This window comes from Oncorhynchus mykiss, chromosome 12 (assembly GCF_057628025.1).
Source record: "Oncorhynchus mykiss isolate SJ-2025 chromosome 12, ASM5762802v1, whole genome shotgun sequence".
Classification (NCBI taxonomy): Eukaryota; Metazoa; Chordata; class Actinopteri; order Salmoniformes; family Salmonidae; genus Oncorhynchus; species Oncorhynchus mykiss.
In genome coordinates, this window is record NC_143033.1 from 79,241,392 (window position 1) to 79,262,005 (window position 20,614).

Sequence of the window (20,614 nt, forward strand, 5' to 3'; positions counted from 1 at the left end):
AAAATAATCCTTCAGCAATAGGAAATATGAAATATTTTTGTAAAGTCCATACATTTTACATAAGAGGAAAATCAAGTCTGACATTGCAAAGTGGGAATAACAAACTTGAGAAGCCTTTTTAAACCTCAAATACACTATACGTTTTAAAATGAAGATCCTACATCTATGTACATCTATCACTTTACTGTAACACAGAGATGGAGAACATGAGGATGACTATCAGATCTCTGGAGAAGCTCAAAAACAACAGGTAAATAGATGTTAAAATGTACGAAAATATATAATAGATTCAAATTAATGTAAGTATTTTAATGTCTATTAAGGATTGGCAAGCACAAAATACGGGGCTTCGAGCGCTGATACATTTTGATCATACTGATACAATAGACCGCTTCATGTGTTTGCAAACATTGCCGCACGAGGGCGATGCGTGCAAGTTGGTATCGAAAGATGGGGAAGTTCTTATAGAACGCCAGAAAAAACGCCTCTTTTTACATGTTGCTTATGAGTGCATTTCACACTACTTTTGGATTCTAATTGGATTTTAAGGCTTGTATGAATGTCCTGCTTAATATATTGTGTGTGTCATCATCGCAAATCAACTGCATTATACTTCAAAAACACCAACTTCAAACAGTAAAATGTATTTTTGGCTAGCTTTTGCTACAGCCTATTATGTAAATGAGCGTTACTATTCTAGATAGCAACTGCTGCAACCAAAATAGTTATTTTTAAAATATCACAACCAAATTTTAAGCGTATGAGACCCCCCAAAAAGGTATTTTGTTTAGAAGTAATAAACATGTAAATCTAGGCTTTGTTGAATGGGCGCAGATAGCGATGGATTTCTTACTGCGGCCAAAAGTCGCGCGGCTCTCGGGTCTATGGAAGAAGGATATCAATAGATGGCAATGCATTGATTTATAATATTGATCAGCATCATTATCAACTTACAGTTTGTCAAAAATATATTGCTGTGTATATACTGTATAAGAGGCAAACATTTCATTAACCATATTGTATCCTTATGATGTGGTTTAAATGGACTGTAAGACTTGTCATAAGCTTGCATGACCCCCTAATAATGGCTCATCTCATTATAATTCAGTTGACAATTTGCTACTTAAAGAGACATAACATGACCAATATTTCTGCCACAGCTATCTCTTAATCTTCAGCTAGTATGAACAGCATGTGTAGTAAACATTGTATCTTGTTCTGTCACTAGGGAGATTGTCCACACTCCACCAGTCTCAGGAGAGTGCTGCTGGGGAAGACATTAGGAAGAGTGCAACTAGAAACACCATCCTGGGAAGAGACGTGTTCAAGGAAGATGTCTATGCTGGATCAGTCACCTTTGAGTGTCAGAAGGAGATGGCTGACATCAATGGGATACATTGTAACAGTGATTGACACTCCAGCGTGATTGACACGCTGTTTTGCCCAACAGTGGAGAATGTGGAGATCATGAAGGAAATTGGTAAATGCATCTCTATGGCTGCTCCTTGGCCCAACGTCTCTCTCCTGGTCCTAACTGTGGGACGCTTCACTCAAGAGGAGATAGAAACAGGGAAGATGATCCAGAAGAGGTTTGAATACAACACGTCCATGTACACCATTGTACTGTTCACTAGAGGAGATGACCTCAAAAGGAAAGATCATTGGAGAGTTTGTTGAAACAGCGAGGAACGACATACACCACACAATTCAGAAGTGCAGGGACTCATACATTATATATATACATTATATATATCATGGGCATTAATTCCTATATATACAGTGCCTTGCGAAAGTATTCGGCCCCCTTGAACTTTGCGACCTTTTGCCACATTTCATGCTTCAAACATAAAGATATAAAACTGTATTTTTTGTGAAGAATCAACAACAAGTGGGACACAATCATGAAGTGGAACGACATTTATTGGATATTTCAAACTTTTTTAACAAATCAAAAACTGAAAAATTGGGCGTGCAAAATTATTCAGCCCCTTTACTTTCAGTGCAGCAAACTCTCTCCAGAAGTTCAGTGAGGATCTCTGAATGATCCAATGTTGACCTAAATGACTAAGTTCCATACAAAAATGCTTTGTCGAATTCGGTGTGGAAGAACTTGCCTGGCCTGCACAGAGCTCTCACCTCAACCCCATCGAACACTTTTGGGAGGAATTGGAATGCTGACTGTGAGCCAGGCCTAACGCCCAACATCAGTGCCCGACCTCACTAATTATCTTGTGGCTGAATGGAAGTAAGTCCCTACAACAATGTTCCAACATCTAGTGGAAAGCCTTCACAGAAGAGTGGAGGATGTTATAGCAGGGGGGGACCAACTCTATATTAATGCCCATGATTTTGGAATGAGATTTTCGACGAGCAGGTGTCTACATACTTTTGGTCATGTAGTGTACCATTTACTTAACAGCTATGATAGACGCCACACATCATGGTGAAAGTGAATTGAGGGAGTTGCTACACCATTAAGATGTTCCATAAAGTACAGGCCCTAAGGGAGGAGCAAACGAGAATACTGAAGGAGAGGAAGGAAAAGATAAAAAGAGAGAAGGAGTTGAGACAAAAACAAGAGGCAGAAATTGCTAAGTTGAAAGAAACCATTCAGAAGGAGGTAAAGTGAGAGAAATCAGAGAGCGAGAGAAAAGGGAAGCTGGATTCAAAAAGAGAGAGCCGAAGATACTGAAGGTAAGAGATGCTGAGAAGGAGAAGAAAATAAAGTTGGAAGAGGAGCTCAAAGAAGGGATGTTTGATGAGAAAAACTAAGAAAACGAGGAGAAAGAGCAAAGTCTTGCCTGTGAAATAAATGCATGAAAAATAGATAAAATACCTGAATATGGAGAGTGAGAGAGCAGCAAGAAAGAAAGCAACAAAATAATAATGTGCTCCACTGGAGAAAGAGATTGCAAAAGCTAGAGAAGAGATGGGGGAGGTGTATAAGGGAGGAAAGGATGGGACGAGGCATGGTAGGGAATTAAGATGGGGAGAAGGAAGGGTTTATGAAGGGAGAGGAGGGTAAAATGGAGGGATATAGGAAGAGTATCAGAAAGGAGAGGAGGAAGGGAAACTATAGGGATTTAAGAAGGATGATAAAGTAGGCTATAGGAAGGGGAACATGAGGGATATGATGAAGGAAAAAAAGATGCAATATCCAAACTAATGGGACATAGAGCAGTTGAGTTGGGTAGAGATGCAAAAGAGTACATATTTTGCGGAATCTGCTGTGATTGGAGTCATTAATGAGGGGAAAGGGAAATGTATGAAGAGGGGAATAAGGCAGGGCATGAGGAATGGCAGAGATAGCAGAGGGCTATTGCATTTTGTACAGTCCAAGGCCCTTGGGGTTGAGAATAGACCATCTTGTAACACTGTATTTGAGTGTTTGTACAAGCAAACAAGAACATGCAAGCCAATCTTTTAAAAATAGCTAAATTAATCTAAATCAACTTTACAGTTGATTTCAACCTCAACAAAACTGAGCTGCTCTTTCTCCCAGGGAAGGGCTGCCCACTCCAAGACCTCTCCATCACATTGACAACTCCACAGTGTCCCTGTCCCAGAGTGCAAAGAACATTGGCGTGACCCTGGACAACACCCTGTCATTCTCTGCAAACATTGACTCGCTCCTGCAGGTTCATGCTCTACAACATCTGTAGAGTATGACCTATCCTCACACAGGAAGCGGCGCAGGTCCTAATCCAGGAATCTTGGAATCTCCCATCTAGACTACTGCAATTCTCTGTTGGCTGGGCTCCCCGCTTTGCATTCAGACCAAAAAGTAAATGTTTTGTATCGTCAGACCACAGCATCTTTTTCCTTATGCTGTCAATCTTTCACGCACCTTTTTGCAAACACCAGGTGTGCTGTCATTATCCTTTTTCTCAGGAGTGGCTTCCATCTGGCCACTCTCCCATAAAGTCCAGATTGGTGAAGTGCTGTAGAGACAGTTGTCCTTCTGACAGGTTCACCTATCTCAGCCCAGGAACTACTTCTGTCAGAATGGTCATTGGGTTCTTGGTCACCTCCCTGGCCAAGGTCCTTCTTGCCCAGCAGATCAAGCAGAAATGGAGCTGGTCAAGTATGATCACCAGCAAGGAAGGTTGTTGAACAAAAACCCAGTATGAAACCGTAAAATGTTGTAGTCTATAGTCCTCTTCAGAAAAAAACCCCTGATGGAGTTTAAGATACAAGAATCATTAGAATAGTTTGCTACTACAGCGGATGAAGGAGTGGAAAGAGTGTGGAATTTGACCGTGAAGAAGACGGAAAAGAGCTGAGTTAAGAGGGAAGTGGTGTGGTGAGGAAGATTGGCGTCAAGTATAAAAACAAAAACCATACTCCAGTAGCTAAGACATTGAACATGACTAGAATGAGGATGAATTACCTGCGGTGGCGGGTGCAGTGAAGACCGGCAAGTTCGAGCCTTGTCCGATGATGGTAAAGGGTATTCTGGCCTAGTGGAAGTGAGATTTTGAGAGAATGGATCCTTGCCTTCTGGCTGATCCATATGTGGTGTCTTGTTGGGTGGAGAAGAGGTTGGGGACTTGAAATCGGTGAAAGTAACTTGAAGTGGACTCGTGATGATTGTGTGTCTTCCGCCCAGAGGGATGGGGTGTTCCGCACCACACGCCTCGGGATAAGAACGGTGATTTGCTTTGCTCTCTGGAGCAGGGCACTGTTGAAAAGAGTGATAACTGGGGTGGCGTTAAGTGTTGAGGAGGATCGACTGAAATGGAAGATTCCTGGTGTCTGGGATGCCCGCCGTTTGGTGCAACTCAATATTAGGAATGGTGTTCCTAATGTTTTGTACACTTAGTGTATATTTCAGTAGATGGACTACTAGAAATTCTTTATTCCAAATGGCTAGTGGTTTCTAGTCTATATCCCCAAACTGCTGCTGTACTGTAATAAAACATCTGATACTGCTGCTAGCTACTGCAAAATGTTCTTTATCAAGAGTTTCTAATGCTGCTCTCATCCCAGCCTGACAGACAGACCCTGATGTGGAGTGCCACCTGGCCCAAGGACGTGCGGCAGCTAGCAGAGGACTTCCTGAAGGACTATGTCCAGATCAACGTGGGAGCCCTGGAGCTGAGCGCCAACCACAACATCCTGCAGATTGTGGACGTGTGCACGGAGAGTGAGAAGGACAACAGGTGAGGCTAAGACTTCACTCTACTCCACTGAAACATTAGCGTTAGTGAATGGGACTGTGTTGATGTAGACTGATGAGGCTTGGTCGTAGACCGATGTAACTAACTCTCCAAAGAGCTTTCATCGGCTAACATGTCCGCTCTCCTTCTCCCCAGGATGCACCAGCTGATAGAGGAGATCATGGCTGAGAAGGAGAACAAAAACCTTAATATTTATGCGACGATCTGACCCGCAGAATGAGACGTGATGGGTGAGGGAGGGAGGGAAAGGAACACACACACTGGGAGTAATTAATTTATTTTATTGAATATAAAATACTTCTGGTCATGGGGTTGTACTACTTCATACAAATTCCCAGTTCTCTGATTATCAAGCTGACAAGTTTTTGCTCCTCAGGTGGCCAGCGATGCGTATCCATGGTGACAAGACTCAGCCAGAGAGAGACTGGGTGCTGACAGGTAAGACGTGGTTTATTAGGTGTATTATATGGGCTAGTATAGGGCTAATTGGTATTGGTTGTTGTCGTGACGCCATCCTTTGTGTCCCTCAGCTGATCTCTTGGCATTTCCTCTCTCCTATAGAGTTCCGTAGTGGCAAGGCTCCTATTCTTATTGCTACTGATGTGGCCTCACGTGGTTTGGGTATGTACTTTGTGCTCAGAATAAAAGCACAGTCCCTCGGCATGAATACAAACACAGACATATTCCTTAAATGGGCTATGAGTAGGACACCTAATTGTGCTTAGATGTACAGTATACTAGCCTCGTTTCATGTAAGAAACCCAAGAAATGTATAGATTTATTGAATTCATGAAATGACCTCCACAAAACACATAGAAGCAGATTTCTGTGAGTACTGTTGCCACTTTGTTTAATATGAAGTGTGGCTTTCTTGTCAGTAGTACTTCTTAGATGCAGAGTATGTATTTAAGAAGTATGCCTTATTTCTGGAACTCATTTTCCCTTTGTGGAATGCCAGGTCCCTTGACTAATGGAAAAATCCAACCATTGAGTAGATCTAAAAACATAGTAATTTGAGATACTTTTTGTCAGTGTGCGAAGTATTAACTTAAAATAACGGGTATGGAGAGTGATGCACCCCCTTATGGCAATCCATTTTTATAACCAAATTTTGTTTTGTTTCTGTGTTCATTTATTTTCTTTCATTTTGTTTTTGTTTCCAAGTCTCTTCCGGCACGAGAAGCGCACAGGCCCACTGGAGCCTGCAGCCGGACCTAGGCATGACTAATCGAGCCTGGGTCGCGGAGAGAAACACAGGGGAGAGGAGGCCTGATTTATCAATCCTAGACACAGACATCTCTCAGAAAACCCAGAACAGACCCCTCAAAAAAACTTTCCGCCTTCCAGCAAACTGACTGCCTGGACGACAGGGGGGGGGGGTTCTGCTGGGATTCCAAATTTTAAACTGGGGCGGGGCGATCAGCTCAGTGGGCCAAGAGGGGGGCGGCCTCCCACAAGCTATGCCACCAGCCTGCAACAGTAACGCGCCATATGTAGTTCCCTTCATAAATGACACTAATATAGATACACAATGCTAAGCAGGTTTGTTTCACTAAAAAGCTGTAATGTTTTCAGAGGATTCCTCCATTCCCTTTGCTAATATGGAGCGTTTTCAAAAAGCCCTAGTTAGCCATATTTGAAGATACTAAATGAGGTTTGGCATCATTGGAGATCAATTGATTGATAAGTAGTTTGCCAGAAACATTATTCAAGTAATTCTACCATACAGTATGGCTAGTCTTAAATGTAGACAAATCCTTTCCCCAGAGGTTAATAGATACAGTGGTGCGTTACAAGAAGACAGGAAAAGGCGGCAGGCCAAGTATTTGTCACTTTGCTGGAGGCTCCCCTCTAAACTGCCCCTGCAGCCTGACACCCCCACCACTGGCTGTGCCGGCCTCTCCCTCTGCGGGCGTCATGTCTGGTCCTGGCTGGCAGGAGTCCTGGCCTGAAGGAGCCTCTCTATATATCCCCCCTCTCTCTGTCTATCCCTCCTTCTCTCTGCCCACCCCTTAATCTCTCACACTTTACACTGTCCATTTACCCGTTTACAGTCCACTGTTTAGAGATGCATTCTCTTTCCACCTCACCCTATGCTTATTCTGACCTTGGTCATGTGATCCCTTGGCCATCTTCCCAAATATTTCATGCTTTCATCTCTTTACTTCAAATATCAAATTACTCTTTGTGTGCATCTTGCAAAGACAACCCAGGCCTGTAGATTCAGAAAAAATGGAAACGTTCTACCTGCGCTCAGCAAACCCCAGTCAGAATCATGTCCTGACAACATCTGTATATTCACCCCTCTACAAATGCTCATGTTCCCTGGCAAAGTCCCTTACTGTCGAGTATTTTAGCTCCCCAAAACCTCCACATCGCCACCCCAGTGTCTGTTTCTTGTTTCTTGTTACTGCACTTGAACCCCTGGGCTCCTGGACACACTGTCAGTCTGGGAAGGACCAGGAGGGACTTCCCTGGGTCTCTTCCATTTGTCTCTGAACAAATTTCAACTAATGACCTTCGATAATCTCAACAACAACCCCAGAAAATATCCCCCAAACTATTATTAAACACAGGTATTCGCTAGAAACAGGAGAGGATGCTTACCATACATGTACAGTGGGGCAAAAAAAAACGTATTTAGTTAGCCACCAATTGTGCAAGTTCTCCCACTTAAAAAGATGAGAGAGGCCTGTAATTCATCATAGGTACACTTCAACTATGACAGACAACGAGAAGAAAAAAAACACAGAAAATCACATTGTAGGATTTTTAATGAATTTATTTGCAAATTATGGTGGAAAATAAGTATTTGCTCACCTAAAAACAAGCAAGATTTCTGGCTTTCACAGACCTGTAACTTCTTCTTTGAGAGGCTCCTCTGTCCTCCACTCGTTACCTGTATTAATGGCACCTGTTTGAACTTGTTATCAGTATAAAAGACACCTGTCCACAACCTCAAACAGTCACACTCCAAACTCCACTATGGCCAAGACCAAAGAGCTCTCAAATGACACCAGAAACAAAATTGTAGACCTGCACCAGGCTGGGAAGACTGAATCTGCAATAGGTAAGCAGCTTGGTTTGAAGAAATCAACTGTGGGAGCAATTATTAGGAAATGGAAGACATACAAGACCACTGATAATCTCCCTCGATCTGGGGCTCCACGCAAGATCTCACCCCGTGGGGTCAAAATGATCACAAGAACGGTGAGCAAAAATTCCAGAACCACACGGGGGGACCTAGTGAATGACCTGCAGAGAGCTGGGACCAAAGTAACAAAGCCTACCATCAGCAAGGGCATTGAATATGAAACGTGGCTGGGTCTTTCAGCATGACAATGATCCCAAACACACCGCCCGGGCAACGAAGGAGTGGCTTCGTAAGAAGCATTTCAAGGTCCTGGAGTGGCCTAGCCAGTCTCCAGATCTCAAACCCCATAGAAAATCTTTGGAGGGAGTTGAAAGTCCGTGTTGCCCAGCAACAGCCCAAAACATCACTGCTCTTGAGGAGATTTGCATGGAGGAATGGGCCAAAATACCAGCAACAGTGTGTGAAAACCTTGTCAAACGTTTTCTGTAAGTCTTCACCTCTGTCATTGCCAACAAAGGGTATATAACAAAGTATTGAGATAAACTTTTGTTATTGACCAAATACTTATTTTCCACCATAATTTGCAAATACATTCATTAAAAATCATACAATGTGATTTTCAGGATTTTTTTTCTCATTTTGTCTGTCATAGTTGAAGTGTACCTATGATGAAAATTACAGGCCTCTCTCATCTTTTTAAGTGGGAGAACTTGCACAATTGGTGGCTGACTAAATACTTTTTTGCCCCACTGTAGTTACAGGAAGTCCATATTTAGACCGCTGAAGTCACATTGGAGTACCCAACAGTACAGAAACAGTAGCCCAATTTCCCCTATTCATGCCCCTGATGATGTGAAGAGGCAGAGCAAGGGTATGGTGTCAGACCCAGTCCAGCCTGGGTTCTGGCTCTGCCACTCCAGTTAGGAGGGATGTGTGGAGGAGTGATGGGAGGGGGGAGGACCCATGTTGTCCTCCTCACTCTCCTACCCCTACAGACCTCCCAGGACTGGTCGGGGGGGGACAGGGCACTAACCTTGTAAGTCATCTCTAATACGGGGTAAGTACCTCACCCCACTTCCCTGTTCCCATCCACCTCATCGGTCAGTAAGAAAGAGACATTTTTAACCCACAGCAGTGTTGTCAGAGCCCTATGTCAACTGTAATGAGAAACAGACTTTTAAAAAAAAGTTAAATTCCACCCTTTAAAGAAATCTTACCCGTTGCCCGTTTTGTCAATGGATACAGATGTACCCCGTTTATTTATTTGGAGTTTCAGCCCCACTCAAAATGGGGATGTTCAAACCTTATTTGTAAATGATTTAGTCTATCTGGTATTGGTTGGCTGTTATTGTAATGTTTTGGTCATGAAGAAGCGGTATATTCAGTGCTTGACAAAAAGCATTTGAAATATATAGTGACTGGAATACTGAGGACCCCATTGTATTTTTCAAGGAACATAGTGTATTGGTTAGCAAATAATATTGATAGTATTGTAGTTATGTTGGGGTAAGCAGGATTTAAGTGTTTCTGCATTATGTACCGATTACATTGTTCACTAGACAGGTAAGTGAGGTTTCAGAGTTAGATCTGTGTCTATGGGTGTTGTCTGTACCAAGTACATGTATAGTTTTGCTTGGTGCACAAAGCAAACATCTTAAAATAGGAATAAATGACCTCTCCATTCCTCTCCCTGACCTTTCCACAGGTGGCATATTGTTGTGAAATGTTTCTATCAATCAATGCTGCTTTTCCTTGTCTCTTTTCCCTCCCCATTGACTAACCCTCCCTACCCAACTCCTAACCCAAGATGTGGAGGATGTCAAATTTGTCATCAGTTATGGCTATCCAAACTCCTCTGAGGACTACATCCACCGGAAAGAGTTGCCCCTCTAGATTTTTTGTGATTGACAGTGGGCTGTTGACTTGAGGTTTCTTCATTGTACGTTGAACAAGCTAGTTTTTTACAGTGTGTGTCCAGGTATTTGTAGAATTTTATAACAGACTTAATCTTCTCTCTTTGGAATGCAGGAGGCAGGTCACGTTTCGGTGGCAACGGCTCCAACGCCAGCAACCCCAACCTGATGTATCAGGATTAGTGCAACCAGTGCATGCACACCATAGGCAGCAAGGACAGCCGGGGGAGCAGCAGCAGCATCAGCCGCGGCAGCCGAGGTGGAGGGAGCAGCCGCGCCGGGGACAGGTCGTCCTCTTCCTACAGGGACAGGAGGGACAGCCGCAGCTATGGCTCCAGCTCCTCCTACAACCAGTACAAGTCCAGGAGCAGCAAAGTGGGGCAAGATCAGTCAGCGAGGCAGTTTGGTTCGGTCAGAGGAAGTAAAGCTGGGGCAAGCCCTCACCACACATGCATACAATCCCCAACATCAACCAGAAAAGTCAGTTGTGTTAGGATTGATATTCTGGAGTACTGTGCTTGAAATCTTGGCCTTTGCTGACATGAATCCAGAGGTGTTTGTTAGATTGGTGAGCATTAAAAATAGTCTGCCGATTTGTTGTGGACATTCAAATAATGAACTTGCTTGACTAACAAGTAGTTTGACATCAGTGCTTTGAAAGGATTTTTTAAGCATTAAAATAGCTGTACAAATGCAGATTGTCCTTTTGAGTAGTTAGACCACAATTGAAGTGGAATAGACTTGTGCTGAAATGTAACACTTCTACATTTGTAGGTGATGAAAGCATTTTCATTGAAGTGCTATCTTTGTTTCATGTTGCTTTTCCCACAAAATGCATATCCAGCACTGTCAACAGTTAAGTAACCTTTTCAGCATATTGTCAAACGTAAAGGTTATTTCATTGTACAAACCGTCAATCTTAGTATAGTGAAGTAATGTGCTATTTTTGCCTTTCGGTGTATGAGGCAGGTGCTACAGTTTCTCTAGAACTTTTCTTCTCAGCTCATTCAGATATTGCGCTTTTGGTTTTTCAGCTTTAATTAGTTTGTACGTAAGTGATTATTTTCCCATTTAAAATGTCTCTGTTAAAGGTAGTCAGTAATTCAGTTCCAGGACAGTATTTTGAAATATGGATAGACATTTCCTGTCATGAGGTAGTTATTTGACTTCTTATGTAGGTTACATTTTAATTGTTTATTTTGTGGGATCATTCCAACCCCTCGGTAGCTGAACCATATTTCATTTTTGTTTCATGATCTTGGGATATTGTTTCTCTATTGAACTCTGTAAACCAGTCACACACGCTTGTTTCTTCCTAGTGTAGGGGTGTATTGGTTTGTGCTTAGCTGCTGCTCTGTCCTTTCCACCTGTAGTTGAATCATTCTGGTATGTAGACAAGACCGACCTGTAAAATCACATTTTTACTGTCTGGTTTTGTTTTTCAGGTTTCAGTAAAGCTTTTGAATGTGTGTCTTAACATGTTGTTTCTGTACTCCAACTAGTGCTCTTAAAAGTACCATTGTGTGAATGAGCTTGGTTAAGACTGTCAGACTCCTACATCTTAATGACAAGAACAGTTTAAACCCCAAGAAAAATAACTTTGCAAATGTACATGAGTTGTATTGGAGATGCCTGGTGGAATGTGCTTGGGAGACTCAAGGCTTTGAGGAAAGAGTGTTTGACAAGTTGTCTTGCTGAGTCCTTCATCTTTAAAACAGATAATCTGTGAAGCAGCGAGGAGTAAAAGACTCATACCCAAACTCAATGTCTGAAAAGATTTATGGATCAAACGAGTAACGGGTAAAACCAACAAACCCTCGAGGGACTTGATAGTGAAAACAATCCTTAAATAGGCACAAATGGCAGATTAAATAGGACTTCAGTGTTAGAATGTCTAATTCTACATGACAAGGATATCAGGCAAACCATTCTCCGTGCAGAAGGAGAGGAAGAATGATCCTTCATTATCACAGTAAGCAAACCTGGGCGCATGGTAGGGTAAACGCAACGTCAACCGTAATTCAGCAGGGCAATTCAATAGCTATATAAAAAAAAAGACTCAAAGATGAGCCTTCCCCAAAACCTCCCAAAAGGCCCACTGCATTCGATGAATGAAGGACAACTTATTTGTTAAAAAACAAGACATGGCTGTGACAGTACTATTGCACAGCAGACAGTATATGTTTGCAAGCAGCCAAATAAAGTTACGTAAAGCTGCAGAGGACATTCCTCCAAAGCATAAAGCAAACACACCGTTGTGATTGGCTAAGCAAGGTAATCAATAGAAATAGAAGCATTTTTATAAAGGTTTATGCCGTGTCTGAGTGAGATGCCAAATCTTGTCAATCTGTTGAATGTTAAAGATTGCCCCATGTGTCTGAAGGTGGAAACTGTGCTACAACTCCTCTTTCATCATGGTCTTCCTCTCCTAGTGTAAAGGTTAGCTTGTATTGCAACTGCACCTTCTCCTGAAAAAGAGAAATGAGGGTTGCAGAAATCTATTTGGCTTCATAGTTTATAATTACAAGAAAATGTTGGGGATGCCACAGAGGTACATAACAGGCCTTAAATGAATGTCTACACAGTCTAGTACCTTGTGAGGGTTGGCCAGCAGCAGGATCTGTGTGATGGCAGCAGGTGGGAGGATTGGGTTGAAGGCTGGAAGCTCTGTTCCTGATGGGGGCTGTAGCTTCACTCTCATTGTCTACAACAGAGGACAGAGGTCATGATGTCAACCCTACACTGATAATGGAACTGAAGGTGAAAAAGGCAGATTAAGAGAGAAGAGGTCTTACGTCAGGGACAGAGGGCTGAAAGAGGATGTTGCTGACTGGAACCGGGGCGGAGGAGAGCATGGAGATGATCACCACCAGCACATCAGCAAGAGAGGGCAGAGAGTCACGTGCAAAGTGGAAGAGCACCCGCAAACTGTGGCTATCAAACACCGTCACAGGCAACAGGCTGCCTAGATACAACAAAGAGTTTAAAACACTGTTCAAATGTGATGCACTATTAGCATAGCAAGTAGATAATTCAAATATTATAGATACTTACTGGGCTTAATGGACTCAAGTGGCACAAAAACATCTGTCAGGGTCATTTCTATAGGGGGAATGACTGTGTGAACCGGAGAGGTGTCCAACAACCTATCACCGAGGAGAGCCACCGGGTGCTCAGGGGAGAAGGCCGGGATAAGACTTGGATTAGTTCCAGATTTGTTTTGGAGATCTCGTAGAGTAGGTTTGAACGGAGGCTTGTCCCTGAAAATAGATAAAGGTACTACATAAAAGGTTGAACAAGGTTGCTGAGTGTCTGTCATGTTATTATAACAAGTTGGCATGGTCAGCACCCCATGATCCTTCATATATGATTTTGCTTCTTCATATATTGTTTTGCTTCTACAGCACTTGGAGTGACTTCAAATCGTAATGAATACAGTGGTCCATCAATACTGTACTTAGCAACAACATCACTGGCAGACTAACACGGATACTTGACACAAACATCACCTGCGGTGTAAAACCATCCCATAGTGAAGGGTTAGTTACCATTTGACCTGCAGGCCCTCTGGAGGTAGGGACTGCTGCAGCAGCTTCTTCCCCAGCAGATCCAACTCATCTAAGGCTGAGCTTCCAGACGTGGCTCCAGTAGAAAGAGGCTGGGTGTAGGGGAGTGGATCTGGACTCAGTAGTACACTAGGCGCAGCTGGGATATCAGGAATACCCACACTGTCGGAAGACTGTAGCAAAGAAAGTGACACCATGTGTAAGACACAGATGTGACACTTGTTGTTAAGGTATAAATCATGAACCTGCCTAAGTAATGGCAATCAAATCGTATTGGTCACATACACATGGCTGGCAGATGTTAATGCGAGTGTAGCAAAATGCTTGTGCTTCTAGTTCCGACCATGCAGTAATATCTAACAAGTAATCTAACCTAACAATTTCACAACAACTACCTTATACACACAAGTGTAACGGAATGAATAAGAATATGTACATAAAATTATATGAATGAGTGATGGCCGAACAGCATAGGCAAGATGCAGTAGATGGTATAGAGTACAGTATGTACATATGAGATGAGTAATGTAGGGTTTGTAAACATTATATAAAGTGGCATTGTTTAAAGTGAATAGTGATACATTTATTACATCAAATTTTTAATGATTAAAGTGGCTAGAGATTTGAGTCAGTATGTTGGCAGCAGCCACTCAATGTTAGTGATGGCTGTTTAACAGTCTGATGGCCTTGAGATTGAAAAACAGCTTCTATCTCTTGGTCCCAGCTTTGATGCACCTGTACTGACCTCGCCTTCTGGATGAAGCGGGGTAAACAGGCAGTGGCTCGGGTGGTTGTTGTCCTTGATGATCTTTTTGGCCTTCCTGTGACATCGGGTGGTGTAGGTGTCCTGGAGGGCAAGTAGTTTGTCTCCAGTGATGCGTTGTGCAGACCTCACTACCCTCTGGAGAGCCTTGCGGTTGTGGGCGGAGCAGTTGTCGTACCAAGTGGTAATAAAGCCCAACAGGATGCTCTCGATTGTGCATCTGTAAAAGTTTGTGAGTGTTTTTGGTGACAAGCTAAATTTCTTCAGCCTCCTGAGGTTAAAGAGGCGCTCTTGCGCCTTCTTCACCACGCTGTCTGTGTGGGTGGACCATTTCAGTTTGTCCGTGATGTGTACGCCGAGGAACTTAAAAAAACGTTCCACCTTCTCCACTACTGTCTCGGCGATGTGGATAGGGGGCTGTTCCCTCTGCTGTTTCCTGAAGTCCACGATCATCTCCTTTGTTTTGTTGACGTTGAGTGAGAGGTTATTTTCCTGACACCACTCTGAGGGCCCTCACTTCCTCCCTGTAGGCTGTCTTGTCGTTGTTGGTAATCAAGCCTACCACTGTAATGTCATTTGCACACTTGATAATTGAGTTGGAGGTGTGCATGGCCACGCAGTCATGGGTGAACAGGGAGCACAGGAGAGGGCTGAGAACGCACCCTTGTGGGGTCCCAGTGTTGAGGATCAGCGGGGTGGAGATGTTGTTTTCTATCCTCACCACCTGGGGGCGGCCCGTCAGAAAGTCCAGGACCCAGTTGCACAGGGCGGGGTCGAGACCCAGGGTCTCGAGCTTAATGACGAGTTTGGAGGGTACTATTGCATTAAATGCTGAGCTGTAGTCGATGAACAGCATTCTTACATAGGTATTCCTCTTGTCCAGATGGGTTAGTGTGCAGTGTGCAGTGTGATTGTATCGCCTGTGGACCTATTGGGGCAGTGGGCAAATTGGAGTGGGTCTAGGGTGTCAGGTAGGGTGGAGGTGATATGATCCTTGACTAGTCTCTCAAAGCACATCATGATGACGGAAGTGAGTGCTACGGCGCAACAGTCATTTAGCGCAGTTACCTTAGCTTTCTTGGGAACAGAAACAATGGTGGCCCTCTTGAAGCATGTGGGAACAGCAGACTGGGATAGGGATTGATTGAATATGTCCATAAACACACCAGCCAGCTGGTATGCGCATGCTTGAGGACGCGGCTAGGGATGCCGTCTGGGCCGGCAGCCCTGCAAGGGTTAACACGTTTAAATGTTTTACTCACGTTGGCCACGGAAAAGCAGAGACAACAGGCTTTGGTAGCGAGCCGTGTCAGTGGCACTGTATTGTCCTCAAAGCGAGCAAAGAAGTTGTTTAGTTTGTCTGGGAGCAAGACATCGGGGTCCACGACAGGGCTGGTTTTCTTTTTGTAGTCTGTGATTGACTGTAGACCCTGCCACATACTGCTCGTGTCTGAGCCGTTGGAATTGCGACTCTACTTTGTCTCTATACTGATGCTTATCTTGTTTGATTGCCTTGCGGAGGGAATAGCTACACTGTTTGTATTCGGGTCATGTTTCCGGTCGCCTTGCCCTGATTAAAAGCAGTGGTTCGCGCTTTCAGTTTTGCGGGAATGCTGCCATCAATCCACGGTTTCTGGTTGGTTTTAATTGTCACCGTGGGTACAACACCACTGATGCACTTGCTAATAAACTCGCTCACCGAATCAGCATATACATCAATGTTGTTGTTCGACGCTATCCGGAACATATCCCAGTCCACGTGATCAAAGCAATCTTGAAGCGTGGAATCAGATTGGTCGGACCAGCGTTGAACAGACCTGAGCACGGGCGTTTCTTGTTTTAGTTTCTGTCTATAGGCTGGGAGAAACAAAATGGAGTCGTGGTCAGATTTGCCGAAAGGAGGGCGAGGGATGGCTTTGTATGTGTTGAGAAAGTTAGAGTAACAATGATCCAGAATTTTTCCAGCCCGGGTCACGCATTCAACATCCGACGAGCCTTGTTTTCAGATTAGCCTTGTTAAAATCCCCAGCTACAATAAATGCAGCCTAAGGATATGTGGTTTCCAGTTTACATAGATTCCAATGAAGTTCTTTCAGGGCCGTCGAGGTGTCTGCTTGGGGGGGGGGGGGTTGTTGTACACGAGTGTGATTATAGTCGATGAGAATTCTCTTAGTAGAGAAGCTAAAAAGGGACTCAATGGATTTGGTGTTACCTTTTAATATTATGCATTGTCTCGCATCATGTCTCCCTGTGTGAATTGCTCAGTTCTCCCCTCACCTGGAAAGAGTCCCAGGTGGTAGAGTCCTCAGGCTGGGAGGCCGGGTTGGAGGTGTGGGGGGTCACCTCACTCAAACCTGGGAAAGATAGGCACAAAGTTACCCACAATTAACACACACAACATGGAAGTAGCAGAGGTCTTGGAAGACTTACCCAGTGACATTAGCTCATCATCAAGAAGACTGATGCCCATCTCCTGGGAGGGAGCATTTAGGCTGTCTGTTGGAGTGGGGAATTCTGATGACGGAGGTGACGTGTCCAATCCCGATAGATCAAGTAGCGCCACACTACTTCCTGGAGGAGATAAGTATTACAGTGAGAGGAAATCTTTAGCCCATGCATGTAATCATATACTCTAGTCCCCTCCTACCAAGCTTGTGTCAAGTGACCCTATCCATGCATGTGTCATTGACCCATTGTTGCTCACCTGTGAGCCTTTGTGTATTAGCTGAGTTGTTCCCGTTCACCACCTCTCCCTTCACCTGCTGCCTGTACAGGTTGATGACCTGAGTCAGGCTGTCGTTGGCTTGGAGGATCTCCGCTGCCCGCCCACACACACACACACACAATTGTAATATACTGTATATTGTCACCCACATATTCTTCTCTCTCTGTGTACCATACACTTAAACACATTGAGGAGTGTCTGAAACCTCACCCAGAGCCTCATCATTGTCCTCTGTATCACTGGCCAGTCTGAACAATGTGGGTCTCATCTTCTCACAGCGCTGGTACAAGTCCTAAACACACAAATACACACTATCAAATGTCTGTATCTGCATGCAGTGCTTTGTATACATCATATATAGATGATGCTGTTATGGCACTGTGGGAGGTGTCTCTGGCTTGTGTAAAGGTGCCCCAGACCTGGATGAGCTCTGCATTGCTCTGTGGGTTGGTGGTCCGGTCATAGTCCTCCAGCAGCTGAGTCAGTAGGCTGACACTCTCATTCACATCCTGGATGGCGTTCACACGCTTGGACAACTTCTCCGCCCGCTTCTGGTCCTGAGACACACACACTCAGGTCAGGAAGAAGAAACCAGGGAGGGAGGAGGGGGAAGAAATGTATCCGTTGTCCCTAAACTAAAGGAGTCATGAAAGCACTGAATGATTCTGACAAGGAGACCACCCCTCAGGGCAGAGTGCCCACTTTCTCACTCAGTCCCCGTACATGACAGTATAGTACTAAAGCACTTAGGCATTCACTTTCCCATACTAACACACACACACAGACCAGATAATACAGTTCACACTGTGCGATGTGATGTACATCTCTGTATTACTGTAATGAAACAGCCTATAGATCTACATTATTCATACATTTAGGCGAACTTGAGAAAAGAGACTGTACCTCCTGCACCATTTCCTGGATCAGTTTGTTGGCCGCTTTCAGGTCCTCAGGTTGAGTGCTGTTCAACAGGCGAGTCAGTGTCTACCAAGACACCAGGGAGGAGGAAGAATTTAAAGTTAGGGAGAGGGCTGGTAAATGGAGTGGAGAATGCATGGTGAATCACATTTGTAATGCAAAATTTGAAGAAACAAAATAGTATGTTTCTTTTGTTTAACAATGCCTTACCTTTGACTTCTCCTCATCCTCAAATATGGCATTTTTTGGTCTGGGAGGTGGAAGCAGGAGGAGTTTGTCAGCTGGAAGAACTGGGTCCTGTTTGACAATGCCTGGTTTAAAAAAAAACATTAACAACAACTGTGCGTCCATCACTATCATAGATACACTGAAGTCATCAAGTGTAGAACAGCTCACCCTGTTTTTTAAGCATCTGGTAGGCATCAGCGATCTTTGCCTCGTCAGGCAGCCCCAGTGTCCAACTATAGATGAGCTCCAACACCTTCTTCTTCACTGGCTCTGGAGCCCGGGTGCCGAGGTACTGAGGGAGAGAGCAGGAGCATGCTGAGTGAGAGCTTATCCAATTCTAACAGACTTGCTCAGTGAAAGGCACAGACAGAGACAATCATTACCTTTGGAGAGACCACTTTGATGAGCTCATTGAGGAAGCGAAACTTGCCCACCTCACTGTGGAACCTTTCCCCACAGCTCTTCATGCACGTCTCCAGCACCTGGTTGTACACACATCACAAGTGAGTCAAACAATTAAGTTATTCAATATGAATGTAGGCACACACACTAGACAGAAGGCTGTCAATTGTATTGGCTATGATTCCTATTACAACACACTGCCATCACTTAACTCACCACGAGTGCCTGCATGGCCTCCCACTCCTGAGGGGATTGGATCTTGTGAGCCAGTAGCCTGGTGGCCAGCTGGGGTCTGAAATGGAACATAAAGAGTTTGATGTGGCTGAATTTGGCAGCAAATCTATCTACCATTGACTATTGTATGACATGCAATTTTACCTCTCCCTCTATTCTAGACAACCCCATGTTTTTTTATTGAATGACACAGATGTCAGCACAGGGTCAGTGTCAGAAATCTTAAAATGTGGAATATGAAGAAATCGCTCCACCATTTCCTGGTTGCAAAAATTCTAATAGTTTACCTAATTTCAGTTTGTGTGGCAAAACAAGCAATGTATAGTGTAGAGAATCATTGTACCATCTAAACCTCTTAAATATATTATAAACAACTACAAATACAGTATTTTCAGCTGTATGAAGCTGTACAAATCAGCTGTACAAATCTACCGCTTCTTAGACTTGTTTTCAATGAGAATGACTGATCTAGAACTCACATTCCTATGTGAATTTGAACATAGCCCAAAAAGTTCCATATTGCAGCTTTAAGTAACAAGCATGTACTCAGTACAGCTACTCCTGAGAGGTGAAAACATAGTGCTAAGACGTGTACATGTCATGAGACACTGACATACCCCTCCAAATCATTGTTGAGCTGGTCACAGAAGGCCTGGATGCTGTCCCAATCTGTATCTCTGTTTAGTGGGTTTGTGGCCTTGTCTAATGGGAGAATGAAGGAAATTGAGAAAATGGGAAGTAAAGGTTCATCTGAATATTTTTTCGATAGTGACACATATCCATTTTTAATTCAGGGAACTGTCAAAAATGGAGATGAACATCAATCAACTCTGTTGCAGAACTGTTTTGAAAACAGATAATAGCAAGTACTTTAGCCTTCCAACAGTACTTTGGACACGACTTTGTAAGGAACTCCAACTCCAGTTCTCCCACTGACCGAGTGAGCTAGGCTTCCTGCATTTGACAGAACACTGTCACATAGTTAAGCGTAACGTCACTGGCAGGATATGAATTCACGATAGGTGGCTTGCTGGTTCCGGTATCTAGCAAGAGTTTGATGATTCTCTCTAGTCTAGATAGATTCCCAGAACCATATGGATAGCTAGTTAGCTTTACAGCTGGCTAGCTTGCCGTTTATGAGAGGTCTAACGTTACAGTCCCACTCAATTTGCACCTTGATTTAGCTTAAACTGTCATCTCGGTCGACTGCAACACGGTTATTTTTCCAAGGATGCAATAGCTCTCTATACAACCTAAATAACTTTAAAAAATACTTACTGATACGTGCCTCCAAACTGCCCGTGTCAGGCGGCGCCGCCATCACTACGGGAATTCTCTTTACCATGAACGTGTCTCGCGAGGAACAACTTTGAGAGCACCCTTTCTCACCTCCCCGACAGTGATGGGTAGATGATGGACACGATGGCAGCTGGCACTGGAGCATAAGAATATGTAACACAGAAAAAAGGTTATCATACTTTCTAATGAACCTTCTCGATCATACTGTAGTTGTTTATTGCAAACCTGTGCAGACAGTGCAAGCAGTTTCAGATTTCTACCGGTTTTCTCTACCCTCTAGCGGCACAACGGT

General features: G+C 43.8%; 1 protein-coding gene across 1 annotated transcript; it reads right to left on the reverse strand.

Annotated features, from left to right (window-relative positions):
• Positions 1-11,948: 11,948 nt before the first annotated feature.
• On the reverse strand, positions 11,949-20,593 carry LOC110538353 (ADP-ribosylation factor-binding protein GGA1). The gene is made up of 17 exons (XM_021625109.3): positions 20,302-20,593; positions 19,641-19,725; positions 19,006-19,081; positions 18,771-18,869; positions 18,556-18,679; positions 18,370-18,470; positions 18,145-18,225; positions 17,661-17,798; positions 17,452-17,533; positions 17,221-17,334; positions 16,947-17,087; positions 16,794-16,870; positions 13,736-13,926; positions 13,242-13,447; positions 12,983-13,152; positions 12,781-12,891; positions 11,949-12,655 (listed from the first exon to the last, which is right to left on the reverse strand). The coding sequence occupies exons 1-17, from the start codon at positions 20,465-20,467 to the stop codon at positions 12,545-12,547; spliced, it is 2,073 nt and encodes a 690-aa protein (XP_021480784.3). The 5' UTR covers positions 20,468-20,593; the 3' UTR covers positions 11,949-12,544.
• Positions 20,594-20,614: the final 21 nt, after the last annotated feature.